This window comes from Rhododendron vialii, chromosome 4a (genome assembly GCF_030253575.1).
Source record: "Rhododendron vialii isolate Sample 1 chromosome 4a, ASM3025357v1".
NCBI lineage: Eukaryota > Viridiplantae > Streptophyta > Magnoliopsida > Ericales > Ericaceae > Rhododendron > Rhododendron vialii.
In genome coordinates this window covers 13436714-13453664 of record NC_080560.1, presented here as the reverse complement: position 1 = coordinate 13453664, position 16951 = coordinate 13436714, and the positions used below count along the sequence as shown (strand labels likewise).

General features: G+C 37.5%; 2 protein-coding genes across 4 annotated transcripts in view; one reads left to right on the top strand and one right to left on the bottom strand.

Moving 5' to 3' along the window:
- The window catches only part of LOC131324461 (rRNA biogenesis protein RRP5), a 43691-nt gene extending 37597 nt beyond the window's left edge, over nt 1–6094 (top strand). For 2 of the 3 annotated variants that reach the window (XM_058356425.1, XM_058356426.1), the window contains 10 exons: nt 1924–2069; nt 2143–2320; nt 2648–2746; nt 3023–3408; nt 3481–3657; nt 4123–4219; nt 4318–4473; nt 4563–4793; nt 4870–4953; nt 5502–6042. In XM_058356425.1, the coding sequence (XP_058212408.1) occupies nt 1924–2069; nt 2143–2320; nt 2648–2746; nt 3023–3408; nt 3481–3657; nt 4123–4219; nt 4318–4473; nt 4563–4793; nt 4870–4953; nt 5502–5609 (1662 nt within the window). In that variant the 3' untranslated portion in view covers nt 5610–6042. Of the gene's footprint in view, nt 1–1923; nt 2070–2142; nt 2321–2647; nt 2747–3022; nt 3409–3480; nt 3658–4122; nt 4220–4317; nt 4474–4562; nt 4794–4869; nt 4954–5501 lie in introns of all 3 variants that reach the window. The other variant, XM_058356424.1, reaches the window with a different exon arrangement.
- Nucleotides 6095–6612: 518 nt separating this feature from the next.
- Nucleotides 6613–8621, bottom strand: LOC131324462 (strigolactone esterase D14-like). Its single transcript, XM_058356427.1, has 2 exons — nt 8171–8621; nt 6613–7393 (listed from the first exon to the last, which is right to left on the bottom strand). Exons 1-2 carry the CDS (start codon nt 8572–8574, stop codon nt 6961–6963), a joined length of 837 nt encoding a protein of 278 aa, XP_058212410.1. The 5' UTR covers nt 8575–8621; the 3' UTR covers nt 6613–6960.
- Nucleotides 8622–16951: the final 8330 nt, after the last annotated feature.

Sequence of the window (16951 nt, the reverse complement as noted above, 5' to 3'; positions counted from 1 at the left end):
CTGTCTGCTCCCTTGCATGCTATGACTCGCTGGTAACACTACATGTTGGTATTTTGGTTCACTTTGCTGTTTCTAGTCTCGTTCATTGATGGTTGGAATAACTGCTGGTTGGTGCATTGTTGAGATTGATTTGGAATGGCTTCTAGTTCAGTTCCTAATTCGGGTAGTCCTTTCTCCCGTTCTCCCGTAGCTTTGGTCATGGTTTTTGGAAGTCCAGAAGAGATGATCGTAGTAGGTCTGGTTATGGCGGCCCTAATATTAGCCGTGATTCTGGTCGAGGTGGTCATATACTGGGTGAAGTCGGTCACAGTCGTAGTCGTGGTTGTGCTCTTCGCCATTGCACTTATTGTAATAGCAACAATCATACAGTTGAATATTGTTGGGTATTGTGGTCGGGTTTTTTGGCCATGCTTTTGGTGAGCATGGTAACATATCTTATTTTGTCGTCTATTTCGTTGAAGTTGGTGGTTGTTGGTTGGTAATTGAAGTTGGTTGTTATTGGTCGTTGAAGTTGGTAGTTGAAATTGGTTTTGTTGGTCGTTGAAATTATTTCGTTGAATTCGTTTGTTGATTCATTGGTCGTTGAAGTTGAAGTCGTTGAAGTCGTTTCGTTCGTTGAAGTCGTTCGTTAGTCGTTGCTATTGAATGTTGTTCCATTGTTTTTAACAAGTTGGTTGTTTTTCGTTATTGATGTTAGTAGTTGAGGTAATTGTTTCGTTGGTTGATATGTAATAAGCTAGAGAGTCTCCAGCTTGAGGGGGAGTGTTAGAATATAGTATTGCTATTAGTCCCACATTGGTTAATGTAGTCTTATGTTATGATTTCCCATTATATAAATAAGAGTTGATTGTATTAGGGTTAGTGAACACAACACCCATACACTTTTCCTTTTTTCTCATAACATAAATAACCAATGGGGGACAAATTCCAACACTCCCCGCATGTGCGACTCCCAACTCGCACGTGGAGAGTTCAACAAAGGATTTGGAACGTAAGGATCACAACGAAATAATGTGCAACTACAACATAAAGGGGAAAAACCTCTGATAATCCGATACCCTAGCTCTGATACCATGTTAAGGCATCCAACTCAATACCAATTGGCAAAGATTGGAGAGGCCGCCCATGCTCATATACTAGTTTTGGAGGAAATAATTAACCGATATGTGACAAACTCCAACATTACTCAACCTTTAAATTTGTAAGTAGAGGATAGAAATTTGAAGGTTGACTTTTGAGGGTGCTGGGGCTCGTAAAACATGACTGAACCTTCAAATCTCTTAATTTTTGACATTTGCTAACCTCTTCTGGAGATGCTCTTATCTGTTTAAAGGCAGCATGATGCTTTATGTTTCGCCAGTCTTTTTCTTCCTGTCCTTCCAGCTTCGTAGTTTGGTTTGTAGAGAATATCAGGTTCATTTCAATTTTAAATAGTCGTGATAGAACATTTTAGTTGTTACATTTTGGGTGCTATTAAGACAGCTCGTACTGTCTAACATGCCATGACTTATTCTGCTAGGAACTGGAAGGAAAGATCATTCATTTAAAGAGTTAAGGGCATGACTCACAATACAAAAAGCTTAGCAACATATTTAGTAAACTCATGACTATCTCCCAGTGCTGGCTGCAGACTTTATTTAGGAAGTCAAATGCTAGTGCCTCTCAAAGAAGGTCCAGCTATACATATCTTGGCAGATGGCGACATTTCGAATCTGGATTTACTCTTTTTTCTTATTGTATGCTGGTTCATGTTCCAACAATGCATTTAAGTATCCATTCTAATTTCTTACGTAATCTTAGCAGTGTTATGTCTTAGCTGACCAGTGTTATTTTCCGTCTATTGTTATTGGTACTTGCCCTGTTCTCAAATATGCATGTTTAGTACCTTAGTTTTTTTATTTGTTTTGTCTTGGATTCAAACAGGGATATGTTAAGAATGTTACGCCAAAAGGATGCTTCATTATGCTTTCGCGGAAGCTTGATGCGAAAATCCTTCTCTCAAACTTGTCAGACGGCTATGTCAAGAATCCCGAGAAAGACTTCCCCATTGGGAAACTTCTTGTTGGCAAGTAAGGATATGCGGTTTTAATACTTTTGGATGGATATTAGTTAATAAAGTATTCTGAGACAGCACACATGCAGGGTGGCATCTGTGGAGCCTCTGTCTAAGCGAGTTGAAATCACCCTTAAGACACCAGGTGCAAGCGATGCACAAAAATCTCAATTTTTTAAGAGTCTCAAAGTTGGAGGCATTGTTTGTGGCCGTATTAAGCGCATTGAGAAATATGGTCTGTTTATCACCATTGATAACACAAACATGGTAAGTAATCTGACAATTCTACGTAGAAAAGTTTCTTGCGATAACCAGTCATGTTTGTGAATTGGAATCTGATTGGGGTTTTCCTGAGATTTCATGAGCCAAAAATGAACTCAATTAATTGATTTCAACATCTGGTCTTTTAGTGTGATCGTATTAAGCGTTTTAGTATGGTCATCACATTTGTTTGAATCCACCAATCTAGCCTATAGGACTTGTTTATTGGTGGATTCACACCTTTTCTATAGGCTTTACATCATATGATAGTATGCTAAGGAAGTGGAAGGAATGTTAGTTTGCGTTTGATGATTGTGTTGTTCTTTTACCTAGGTTGGATTATGCCATGTTTCAGAGCTTTCTGATGATCATGTTGACAACATTGAATCTAAATACAAAGCTGGGGAGAGGGTCACCGTAATGGTTTTGAAGGTACACACATTTCATGTAAAAAGACTCGTAGGGAGAAGTATTATTTTTTGTCAGTATATTCTTCTATAACTGCACGGTCAATCAATTGGGAGTTATTCCTCTTTCTAGCATTCTAGACTTCGAGGATTTATACCTCCATAAATGAATAATTTCTCTGGTTAAATGACCAAAAAGTTACAGCTACCGCAGTGTTTCTGCCTGTTTGAGCATCTGTCTCTCAGCACATAAGCTGTAGTTTTGATTATATTTTCCTTCTATTCTTCTACTCGATGATAGGTGGATGAGGAGAAGCATCGAATTACTCTTGGGATGAAGGATTCATATTTTGAGGGCAATGATGAGATTCAAGCTCCTTCAAAGCAAAACTCTGATGATGAGGTGGTCGGAAATGACCACATAGAGTTCGATCGGTTAACTTTGTTGCCAGAGAGCTGCTCATCTGGGATTCAGAATTTGGCTATTGATTTTGGCAATGGGGAGCATCCCATTCTTGCTGATGTAGAAGCAAGGGCTTCCATTCTTCCACTTGAGGTCCCTCTTGATGATATAGAAAGCTCTGGCATGGATGACGTTCTATCTCATGATAAAGAGCTTGTAGATTCTATAGACACCGAAGATGAAAAGAGCAAGAGACGAGCAAAAAAGAAAGCGAACGAAGAAAGGTAATTTCATTTTCAGATATCATTTTCCAGTGTTCACAGTTTTCATACTAAAAATGGAAGTGTTCTGCACAGGGAGCGAGAAATTAGTGCTGCTGAACAAAGGCTAGTAGAGAAAGATATTCCGAGAAGTGCTGATGAATTTGAGAAAATGGTTAGAAGTTCCCCCAATAGCAGCTTTGTTTGGATAAAGTACATGGCCTTTATGCTCTCTTTGGCCGATGTTGAGAATGCTCGCTCAGTTGCCGAGAGGTACTGTAGCTCTTATTTCTCTGATTTCAGTTTTCTATTTCAAAACAAATTGAATGCTGTGCTTTGTTTTTTTGAAATTCTCGTTTCATGAGAATTTTTTGTACCAAAACATAAATTTTGGTGGTCACTTTATATCTTCATGGGGAATGTTGCGAAAAAGAAACTGTAAGAAAGCATTATCAGGCTTGGTTGAACTGTAATTAGCCTCTTTATGACATTGTGTCATTTTAACTGGAAAAAACGGAGAGGGAGAAGGAAAATGCTATTAATGGGGTGATTTTCTTCTTTCATCGGTGTTCTAACAAGATTGTTTTCAGTAGAACTAGGAGCACTTGTTGAGATTGACTTGAGAATAACTGGGATTTGGGAAAAAGGCTTGTTTAGGTTGAGTTGAGATTGCCTTTTTATCTTCTGAACTATGTCAGTTTTTCCTTTAAATTCATCTTTTGTTTTTCTATTCTGAAGGGCTCTGAAGACAATAAACATCAGAGAAGAATCTGAGAAGTTGAATATATGGGTGGCTTACTTTAATCTGGAGAACGAATATGGAAATCCTCCAGAGGTAAAGATAATTTTTTTGTACTTTGCGTCTATATCATAGTTGCTTCATCATTGGCATTCAGATAGTTTTAAGAGTTCCTTGTTTTAATTTTTCTTCAGGAGGCTGTTGAGAAATTATTTCACAGAGCTCTGCAGTATTGTGATACCAAGAAGGTGCACCTGGCACTATTGGGAATGTATGAAAGGACTGAACAACACAAGTTAACTGATGAGCTTCTCAACAAGATGATGAGAAAATTCAAGCATTCGTGCAAGGTATTATTCATGGGTACCCACCCTAAAGGGATGCCATCAACTGATCGAGCTTTACTTCTGAAATAATACATTGTTTTGCAATCTTTTAGGTTTGGTTACGGCGCATTCAGTGGCTCTTGAAGCAAAATAAGGATGAAGTCCAATCAGTTGTAAAACGTGCTGTTCTATGCCTTCCACGCCATAAGCACATTAAGTTCCTCTCACAAACAGCTATCCTTGAGTTCAAGTGTGGGGTTCCTGATAGAGGGCGATCCATCTTTGAGGGAATGCTTCGGGAATATCCAAAGAGAACTGATTTGTGGAGCATTTATCTTGATCAGGTAAATCCCTTTCTCTTGTTTAACATTTGATCGAACATTTTGAAGTGTCAGTAAAGTTTGTTTTTATACATAACAGGAGATTCGAGTTGGTGATGAAGATATGATTCGCGCCTTATTTGAGAGGGCAATAAGTTTGACCCTTCCTCCTAAGAAGATGAAGGTTTGTACAATTGATTGATTCTTTGATCCATTATTCCACTTCTCTCCCTGTAGGTCAAGGATCCTCCGCAACTGATACTATATGTACCCACGTAGGCATGTACCATGTCACTCTCAGGCTCTCAGCCACCGGATTACTCTGTCTATCTCCAATTGTTGGTCCTTTTTGGTAACCGTGCCACAATAATAAAGAAAAAAAGTGATGTATTTTGTTGAATAATTTTGAATGTTTATATGCTGTTCAAAAGTTATGATTGAGATCTTCTGAACTCTATCAAAGAACTAAATGATGAATATACAATTATTTTTTTCAATTGAATTATTGACATGACTACTCAGAAAGGACCACACCTGGGGACAGAAGAGTATGTTTTAAGATTCCCATGTTTTGAGATTACCACATGTTCCTATGGCCTTGGTACATGGGTAGGTAACATACGGAATTGGGTACAGAGGAGCTTGGCTCCTTCTTTCTGCTGCACACATTTTAGATTCGTTCAGCGGCGGGCTTGACAATTCACGTGACTGCTTTGGTTTTTGTGAATGCAGTTCTTATTCAAAAAGTATCTTGAGTATGAAAATTCTCTTGGGGATGAAGAAAGGATTGAATCTGTTAAGCGGAAAGCGATGGAGTATGTTGAGAATACTCTTGCTTGATTTATATTTCTTTCCTGGGTGAGTTCCCCACTGATGCAAACGAACCAGAATCAAGTGTTTACCCTGATGCAGTCTGAAGTAGTTTGAAGTCCCAGTGTGCTTAAGAACTCTGATTGAACTGCTGAGAGAATCTATTCCATTGGAAAAGCGCTGCAGTGGGAGACCCGTGTATAATTATAGTCTTGTCTCAACCACAACGGGAGAGAAATGGCGCGAAATTTTGTTTCTATTTATTAACTTTGGTCGCAATTGAGGTTTGGGTGATTCAGGAGAGAGAAATAGAAGCTACAGATGTGAAATGTATTTTTCTTAGTTTTGTGTTAGTTGTTGGGGTATAGATTAATCAATTTTGTTCCTTGGGGCTTGTTTTTCTTTGGTGAAACTATGTAATCATGTTGAGGAATAATGCAATCACGCAATTTTCCCTCTTCCATATTGTGTACCTGCTAACATGGAGGTTTCAGGTTTGGGTGTTTTCAGGTATAGTTCCATATTGTGTACCTGCTAACATGGAGGTTTCAGGTTTCAGGTTTGGGTGTTTTCAGGTCTATACGTCTGCATTTGTTCACATTTGCGCTCTTTATCCTCGATGTTTTCATGAAATGTGTTTTAGGAGAGGGGTGGGTGAAAGCTCAGAACTTAGGAATCCGCTCCGTTAATTTATCGGAGTTTGGAATTCTGATCGAACGAATTATCAGACCGGTTTTTGATAATTTTGGTAATCGGATACAGATTGGATTCATGTCAGATCTGGTCTATTATCGGGCCTACTAAAGACCTAGCTCGGGGAAAGACTAGCCCTACCACTTGGTTTAAGCTTTGGCTTCTTGTTGCAAGTCTTGTTCATTTCTCAACAATCTGATTAGTGAGTTTTTGATTAGCATCGAATTGGACTGTATATTGAAGGGAAATTAATATTAGGTGCTTGGTTAAAAACTTCTACTACCAATCGGATATATAATCTCTCAAAGAAAGTGCAAATAATACCATCATGGCATGGTAGTATTATTAGTCTTGGTACTATTATTTCACAAGATTACATATCGTATGTGATTATATATCGCTTCACTACTAGTCCTATCATTCAAACTTCACTCTTATTCCCGTCATGCAAACAGGCCATTAGTGCAAAATGTTATGTCTGTCGTGCCATTTTAGACGGCGCTTAAATGTAATTTCAAATAGGTGAAAATTAACTTTTGACCCCATCAAACAAAATTCCCAGAGTTGCCACTGCGAATCGGAACTCGACACCACTATTGATTTCAAGTTTGTTCGGGGCTCGTACAACATTTTTCCAAACAACTACTCCCATTCCTCAAAAGAAGGAAGATGATGAGCAAATTCCCACTCAATCAAGGACAAGAACTTTCTTCAAAACATGTAAAAGCGAAGAGTAAGCTGTTAGCTGGGGAAAATGGCCTTCTGCTTTCAGTATTCTCACCCTAGCATGCCCACCAAGCTTCTTCTTCAAGTAATAAGCAATAAACTCGGGGACAATAAAGTCTTTCTTGGACTGTATTATGGTGGATGGCACATGAACTTGCGGCAAAACCCTTCTTAGGTCACTTAAAAACACTGTTTTCGCAATGCCTAACGCGATCTCGGGTTTCATTCTTCCTAAGCTGGTTTCAAACTCAGCAATGGCGTGGCTGTTATTGACGCCGATGGCTACTGGGGCGAATGCTCGAACCCATGCTGAGAAATTTTTGTGTATGGTGTTGAAGATTGTGTTGAGTTCCTCTTCGTTGAAGCCTCCATCATATTTACTAGCATTGAGGTACCTAAATAACACGGTAGAATAGGAAACTCAAAAGGAGAAGTATTGCCCCTATGCTTTTGTTTTGTTTCTTGTTTGGAAGTGATTATTAAGAAATTAGGGAAGGAGAATTCGGAGAAAATGAAAAAAAACAAAAATAAATAGTAAGACTGACAGTGAGAATTAAGATAAGGTTGCAAACCTATGACTCCAAAACAAATAGTTGAGGTGTGTGTTTGTTGGCCGGAACACACCTGACCGTCAAACTAAAAATAAATAAGTAAATAGTCGATCAATGTACCGTTTATTACAAAATGTCACCAATCACATCATTTCTGCACTAAAAACTCGTAAGCATAAATTCTTGAGAATGGTATCTCTTTTTCTTAATAGCGGGGTTGCAAACCTATCACTCAGATCTAAAATAAGTAGTTTGTCTATGTAACGTCCTTTATTACAAAAATGTTAGGTGTAGAATAATAGTATATATTTTAAAAGAGACGGGTTTTATTCAAGAGAGAGGAGAAAAATCAAATAATAGTATTGACCGTAAAGTTTTTTCATTTCATGTTCTCTAATCTAATGTACATACATATACAGTTTCTCAAATTTTGGGCTCACTAGAGATTTGATTACTCGTTAACTTCAGAAATTCAGGATTAGCTGAGGTTCATCCACACAAACTGACCCGGATATTCAGTTATCAAAAGCAAACCGATATATGGTTACTGAAGACTACTTGATGAGAGAGAGAGAGAGAGAGAGAGAGAGAGAGAGAGAGAGAGAGAGAGAGAGAGAGTACCTCGGAGAGCCACTGAGAAGGACAAGGTGTTGAAAAAGGTCAGGTCTCTTAATGGAAGCCAAGCATCCAATCATGGCAGACATGGAATGACCAACATAAACAGTGTTGGTCACATTGAGCTGATCAAGAATGCAAATCAAGTCATGGGCATAAGAGTCAAATCCAACACCGGACGAGTACTTGTTCGGATCATAGAATTTGGGGTTGACATTTGGTGAGAATGCCAAGTCAAAAACCACCACCTTGAAGTAGAAAGCAAGGCAAGGGATAAGGTAGTGCCAAACACTCTGGTCCGAGCCATACCCATGAGAGAGAACTAGGGTTTGGGTTCCATTTCCATAAACCCTAGTGTTTAAGGCTTCAACAAGGCCTCCTGCACACACATTGCCAATCAGTGCTTCCATATAGTAGTCTCTGAGATATATAAGTGAGGAATGCTTCTGGGAGTTGACTTATATAAGAGGAAAATGTTGCCAGTATTTCCACTTCTAATTTTCCTGAACACAAGCGAGGTTGCATTCTTGTAAAAAAAAATTGTCAATAACGTTTTTCGGTAATTTTTTTTCCGTAACTTTTTGGTTAGTTTAGCGTAGTAGTTTTTGAGATTAATCGTTTGTCTCGATGAGACGAGTCAGAAAAGTATAAAAATATGGACCAATATTAAAAAAAAGTTCGTATAAGATGACACTTTAGACAAAAAAAACAGCTATTTCATATTTTTCATCTTTAGTGAATTTACTTTTTAAATTCCTATCGTCGAGACGAATGATTAAACTGAAAAATATTATAACGCAAATCTACCAAGAATTTCAAAAAAGACGAACAAAACACACAAAAACGAAGAAGAAGAAGAAGAAAGAGTTTACAAGAATGCAACCTGAGTGTAAGGATGGATCTAGAGTGCCTGTATTATAACAGGTCACGTTCCGAAGCAAAACTCTAAGATCCCTTAGAGCAAAGACGGAACCAGGAGTTGGCTTATGGAGGCTAGGGCCATCTCCTATCTGGGAAACCCCATAATTATCTTGTACTCTTTTTGTTTTACTTTTAAACCTTTACATGTTGTCCCCCTAACTGATTTGTATTCAAAATATGATTTAATAAAGAACCGTTTATGTTATGGCCCTCTCGTATGTGAAATCCTAATTCCGTCTGTGCCTCAGAGTAGGTCCAAAGTGCATTTATTAGCATGAGAAGTAACGCTTGAGAAATTGAATACATTCTGTATAAATCACATCTTACAAATAAACAAGAAAACGACTGTCGGTGGGCTCCCGTAATTTTCTTGAATACACTTCTTTTTTTGTGTTACAAAATGCCTTGTATTCAAGGTGTTTGATTCATCCACTGTATATCGGGAAATATAAACAGAGAGGAAATTTCCACATTATGGTTAGCTTTCACTTATCATCTTTTTCAAGCCCACTCCAATAGATAATTATATAATTCTTTGTGTTTAACTGGAAAACAGTGTTATAAAACTGGAAAACAGTGTCTTTAGAACACCTTATCCTTCGTTCCAAACAGGCCTTTTTGCCTCAAGAACTCCTACATGCTTTCTGTTCACAAAAAGTGAGTAATCAATGCAGAAAGTTACTCCGTCGTCGTGCAATCTTCTTTGTATCGTTTGAATTTTATCGGATGTCCATTCGGCACAAAGTCACTCCATTATCAAGCAAGTTTATGGTGGAAAAAGCCATTTTAATTGCCCTGTTTGATAGTTTAAATGTCATGGTCAGTTTGTGCGCATCGCAATTAATCTTGAAGACCTAATTTCACCACGAAGATGGGTATGTATGCAATAATGATGCAATAGTCTTTTCATCAACTAATACTCCTATATGGTATGCCATAAGTGCAAGCCCCAACTACCTTGCCGTCAAAGAGATTAATGTTGTTCGGTTAAGATCAGCTTTTTGAATTGAATGGGGCTGATTCAATCACACAAAAGGGATTCCTTTCCTTTCCTTTCCTTTTCACTCAACCAATCTCATTTATTATCCAACATCAAAGGGATATCCGGAAATCAAAAAAGCTTAACGAGCTTTAAAGGAAGCTTCAGTAAATAAATGGGTGGCGATACTGGACCGTCGATGATGGTGGGCAACTCCCTGTCGAATGGGTGCAGAGCGGTCGATCCGGTCATTCATTTCGACACAACCGCTTCGGATCAAATTTGAGCACACACATACCGTATACAAATCTAAACCATCTATTGCAATGCACCGCTTTGCAGGGTTGCAGCATCCACCATTCCTACCTTTATTTGTTGCCGTGACAACATTGCTGGGGAGGCTGCCAAGCAACAAAGGTTAACTCTATGAACAGGGTTCCGATTAACAGTGCGGTCACGCGACACATGATTATCATTGGAGAAATTGAATTCCGAATTACTGAAGATATATACCTATATATAGTTTTTCCTTTGGAATCATTGCAATTGCTCATAAGTTGTGATTGTCCAACCACTCTCCCTCCACTTGCATGCTGACACCATTTTAACTATGGAGGCAAGAGGGCACCAGGACCGTTTATATTGACAATTAATGGTTCAAATCAGTTATCCGAACCGTTAAAAATTGTATTTGACAGTTGCGATCACTTGGACCACACCTCTGCGGTCCAAATTTAAACTGCAGACAAACCTTGTGCATATGAATTCCTATCCTAAAATATCAGTATTTGTATCTCACAGGTTTCAAAAACCACGGGGTAGTGTGTTCGATCGGTAGTAGTGTTCTGTCATATGTTAATTACGTATTTATGACCGAAAAACGTGACATAATTGATATGAATCTTGCTATTAGAGAAAATCTTGTGTTACAGAGCAGCTGCAAACAGATGTTTACGGAGCTCAATCTCGGCCGCCCAAAAGTGTTTTGGACGGTCCGGATTTTAAAAAGACTATTCATGCGAATAGTTTTTTAAAAATCCAGACCTTTAATTGCCGAAACAGATGGCTGTGATTGCACGGCTCCATAAATAGGCTGTTTCCAGCTGCTCCGGAAATACGTTTCTCTTACTATTATTGGTAGGGCACTAATGTTTCAGTCTAAAGTGATTATGTCGCAATGATAAATTTGTAGATAAAGGTTCCTAAAGGCATCTCAATTACTTATTAATACCCAAAGAAAGAAAGTTTGACAGAGATACAAATTTCTGCCCCAAAAAGTTTTTTTTTTCCGAGCCCACTTTAATTTGTACAGGCAAAACATGTGCTAGTAGATGTACATTGAATATCCTCAACTCCCCCTGCTGTTAACCTATGTCGGTGGGTTTTTTGTAATTTCACAGTAACAGGCAATGGTGGTTAGGTTCACAAAATTGGGCAGTTGGAGGAGAAAGTTTGTTTTATTTCTTGATTAATTTTTTTCTTTTTATTTTGTTGAATCAGATTTCCGCTGAGTTGATAGAAAGATTTCCAACTTTGAAAAGGTGATATTTTCTTCTATTTTCAAATTGTTAAACCCCTTGAATGTAGAATATATGGTAGACATGAATTTAAAATGATACGGGTTTTGTATCTATTTTCAGGTTCGATTTTTCTTGCTGGCAAATCTTAAAGCCATCTCGTCCCCTGCGTAGGCGTGTGAGACGGTTGTAAGAGGGGCTGGAGAGTTTAGCACAAGGTGCATGCAAACTCGTCCGGAAAATTTTGCATTACCAAAAAAACACTTACTAAGGGGGAAATTGCGTCCAACGCCAAATTTTGACAACGCCTTTCTCACTTCCAAATTTGGAATCAAATTTAGCAATTGCAAAATTAGCCACAGCACCTTCAAATTATAATTGTTGGAAAGCTAGTTGCAAAGGGGGAAAGGAAAGGTGGTTTAGCCAAAATAGCACTGGTACATGGAGCAATCCTGTCATTTTTTTTACAAAATGCCATCGCAGCCTACCAAAATAACTTTGGAACCAAATGACATATATGGTTAAAATCGATCTAAACCATCATATTATGTACCCAATTTTTTTTAAAATTTTGTGTATGAGAAAACTTGACTTTGACTATCTGGTATTGAGCATTGTGGGCTTAGAACTGGCTCCTTGAATATATACTTGCCTCAGTAGAGAAAATATATATACCTTACAGGATCTTATAATAGCAATCGAAAATCCCAGGATCTTACAATAGCAATCGGAAATCCCGAGAACCTTTTGCAAATTACAGGTTTGAGGAAAAAGATCTAGAAGAGTAGGTGGACTTGCTCTTATTGAGCAGAGGAGTGATATGCAAACAGAAAAGAGTAAATACCAGTCCAATATAGGCTAGTATATTTGGATGAATTTAGACTTGTTATTTTACAACAAACTACTCAAGAAGTTGGTTTTTCAGAATATTTTTGCCACAACCACTAGTTACATGTGATATCGGGGTATAGCTAATATACTTATGTTAGTCCTCCATGACGTCGCACGTTCGAATTCCACAGAGATCTAGCATTCCAAACTTTGGGGCCACTGGAGGATTTGCCTGATTGTTGACTTTTGAAATTAATCGAGACATGCGCAAGACTTATAAAAAAAAATATCGAGCTACAGCAAGAAATCCCCATCTCACCATTAACCTTTTGAGAGGACCAGTACTTGCCTTATTGGCCTAGCAGGGACCTTCTTCTTTTTTGGTCCTCTCTAGATCTCCTTCCTGACAGTAACAAGGGTAATCGGAGTTTCGCCCCGGTTAGCTCCTGTAAGCACATGTAACTGTTGAAAATATTCCAGATATTGTGAATGAAAATAGAGGCATTTGAAGGGTCTCCCGAAGCAACCGAAAAGACCTCTCGTTGGTTCATTGTATCTGGACCAGCCTTTTGAATTTCCAGCGGTATCAGATGGTTATTACCCCTTGATGGCAGAATTCATTCACGGAATTAACTTGAGCAGTTACAGAATTGAATCCTATTTGTGCAGCTCTATAGTCACCTATATGGCTATATATTTTGGGTTCGGCTCCTATCCAGTATTCAAAGGTCCATTTTATGTCCAGTAAGCGGATAGGATTAGCCCAACGAAATCCAAAGATGCACATCGTGCCACTTAAAGTCTCACATTTTGCTCTCACAAAGGAATGGAGAATGTTAACGGAGGTCATGGCAGACTAACTCTGCAAAATTCCAAACCCCAAAATAGAGGCCCCAAAAATGCACATACGGGACCATTTTTGGGTCCCACACGAATAATCTCATTTGTTAATTTTAGAACGAGGGACTATTAAATTGAGACGGAGAGTAATTTTTTGAGTTGGCCAGCCTGCCAAAAAAAAGTTGAATTAAACATGTGTAAGTGGTTGATCTATTTTTTCTCAACTTTTCATTCAGAATTCAGGATCACTAGGAGTATGTTTCATCCCAAACACCCTAATCAGTTTGAACATCTAACACAAATAAACATGTTTTATTTTTCGACAGTTAGGGATGTTCGGGCCGCTTTTGCGCACATCAACTTATTCTCTCCCCGATACGTCAAAGACAAACCAGTCATGTCGAGACTAAACAATTTACAAAAAAAAAATACTTTTTTTTTGTAGACTATATAACCTCGAGAATCTATCAATTGTGCAGGCAAACCCACCAAACAACCAGACCTTGAACTAAAAATAAGGTGGTGTTCCACTAAAAGTGTTTTTTTGGAGTTTTTGTTCTTATTCAAAAAAAATTGTGTTAGTTACTGTTGCGTCAAACTTTTGTGGATTATTATTGATTTGTCTTGATGAGAGGAATCTGATAAGTAATATATATATATATATATATATATATATATATATATATATATATATATATATATACTTTTACCCAAATAGTTTTGATAAATAACAACTTTTCATAAAAAGTAAAAAAAGTTGGCTCTTTTTGGGCTTAAAATTGGATATTTTAAAAAATATTTGGGTATAAATACTTTTTCGATTTATTTCGTTGAGATGAATCAATAAAGACAAAACCTCTAAAAAGTGTAAAAAGCTAAGCAGAACGGGCCTAAGTGTTGAATAATCGAACATTCAATTATAAATGTATTAATTTTTGCATTAATGAGTGTCAGCATGATGTAATATGCGAGGCGAAACTTGGCTTGAGTGGGGTTTTGGAATTTTGCAGGGTTAGTCTGCCATGACTTCCGTTAACATTATCCGTTCCTTTCTGAGCACAAAACTCTGAGACTTTACGTGGCACGATGTGTATCTTTGGATTTCGTAGGGCTAATCCTAGCCGCTTACTGGACGAAAATGGACCTTTGAATACCGGATAGGAGCCGAACCCATATATTTTGTATCCCGTTTGCAGAAGTGATACACAAGGTCACGAATTCCTAAAGTTTCTCTAATATTTAGTTTGTTCAGTTCGTCAAGGTAGTCGACGGAGGTGTTCTGGATCAGGTTTGTGGTTTAGCCCAGCCAAACCTGGGAGAAAGACGCCGACAAATCCTACAACATCTTCGGTAGGCGATGAATCTTTCTTAAGGAGACTGTGGTATCACACAGGACTCGGTTCATATTCCCGTAAATCTGTTTGTATCTCTGTATTTGTAATTTGTTTCAATCATGTAATCGTAACGTTATCAATGAAATTATTCTCTAGAATTTTGGTTATTGCCGAATTTTTTCCAACAGTAACCTCTCATTCAACATATGCCATGACATTAACAGGCCAAAAGATCTAGAGACAATGAGAGTTAAAACTCACGAGTGATCCACCTTTTTAGATTCAAAGCTAAAACACATCCCTGAGAGAATTCTCATCCAGTGGTTGCCTCGTAAGTTGGTTTTCAACTTTGGTGATGTTTTAACAATGTTGTTGAACTACAACACAATGGAAGAGTACTCTCTCGTCCCAGAATCAACGAGAGGTAATGGCGGTACACAATTATAAGCAACCTTCCTCTCAAATGTGGATCCCGAATCTCGTAAATTGAACATGCTCCAGAGCAGTAGAAGTCGATAGAACTTGACATCGCTTGAATACGAATCTTGTCCCTTTAGTAACGCGAATAGGAGTAGAGTTTACGAATCTTATCGACGTTTCATTTGGTCTAAACTAATAAGTCTTCTCACGTTTAAAAGAAATTGTTTTGTCACCAAAACATTTTGCCCGTTGGGAAATAAAATCAGCATAGAATATGCAATTAATTAGTTGTTCCATCACATAGCCTTTAGATAGTAAGAATTTGGATAAGTCTAAACGAAAAACCGAAAAAATAGAGAGAAAAAAAAAGATTTTATTAATCTTTGAATACCTTTTGTATTTCCTAATGCTTGTACGACGTCATTACCCTTTTGTTTCTATCTTTTTCAACCATTCAATTAACGTTCAAAAAATACTTGCAGATAATCAGTACATATTTGGAAATTGATTATGGAATTTAATTCCATATGCATACATAGTGTATTAATAACCAGATCTATTATTGAAGTACGTATCTCTTTCTGCATGCAACGGTGGGGCTTCCTTCCAAGTTTTTCATCGCTATTGTTCTTTCATGTCTCATTACAAGCAAAGGTAACATTTTTTTTTAACAGCCAATGATTAATTTGTTCCTATTTATTTGTTTTGTTCAAGTAATACGATCTGTTTTACCCCCTTTAGAAACAAAAACTCTTGACCTGTTCGTTTAAGGGTTTTGAATTTTTTATTTTAATCATTATCTATTTTTCTCCAATTATTACTCTCATTTTTCTCCCAAATCATTACCCCTATTTTCAATCATTATTCTATTTCTCTCTATACTCATTACCTACAAATCCAAAATCTCAAAACGAACGGGTCAATTCCAAATGAAACGATGGGAACTATATTTGGACAAGAAAGTAGAGGAATAATGTTTTTCATCACCATGAACCCTGTTCTGCTAAAGTTTTTATTTTTTAAGTACCTATTTTCTGTTTTACGAGATAGGTTATTCTCTCATAATACATCATCTTTAATTTAAAAATACGTACTTATTTGAAAAGTATGTACTTACTTCCCTTAGGATGCGTTCTTATGAACTTAACTTAAATTTGGGAGTTTTGTTCTTATTTGAATTTTTTTCACTTTTGTTAGTTTTGCGTCAAACTTTTGTGGGTTATTGATTCGTCTCGACGAGAAAATTGTTGTTAAAAAGTGGTTATTTCTCAAAATACTTGGGTAAAAGTAAATTTTTTTTACTTTTTCGATTCCTCTCGTCGAGACGAATCAATAACCCACAAAAGTTTGGCACAGAACTAACAAATATGAAAAAAAATTCAAATAAAGACAAAACTCCGAAATTTAAGTTAAGTTTAAGTTAAGTTCTTAAGGACGCAGCCTTAGTGGAATGGGAAAGCCTTGTTTGCCCTGCTGTGTGTACATTTGAGTGTGTATTCACCCAATTACACTTTTTGGCTTCACACACATATAACCAACTTAAAGCATACAAGAAATGCATACATAGTGACATACCAAATTGGTCTGCCATCGCAAAATACAATGCGTTTAGAACTGGTGTACATAAATCTGCACGAAAATGATGTGGCATTAGCAATTTTAAAATTACAAACTACAATGGTGAGTGTTTGGTTTTGAAAAGACAGATCTACAAAAACCATGCACCTTAATGAGAGCTGGCCCTGACTTTTCAGAGGTTTAAAGCGAAAATAAAAATGAGACCTCTTTTGTTGGACTATAGTAAGGGATAAAAAAGTAGGAGGGGCCTTTACAATTCAGAATTTTTTGGAAGCCTAAAGTGACCGCAACACAAGATTTAGCTCAAGGCTGGCTCTACCTCACTCCTATGCAAACCAAATGCTTGCATCTTAGTTATATAATCATT

Bases quoted from the DNA above. Each gene is read 5' to 3' on its own strand.
- LOC131324462 (XM_058356427.1), bottom strand. From the start codon at position 8,574: ATGGAAGCACTGATTGGCAATGTGTGTGCAGGAGGCCTTGTTGAAGCC. The intron at 7,394-8,170 runs GTACTCTCTCTC...CGTGTTATTTAG, and splicing joins CTTCTCAGTGGCTCTCCGAG to GTACCTCAATGCTAGTAAAT.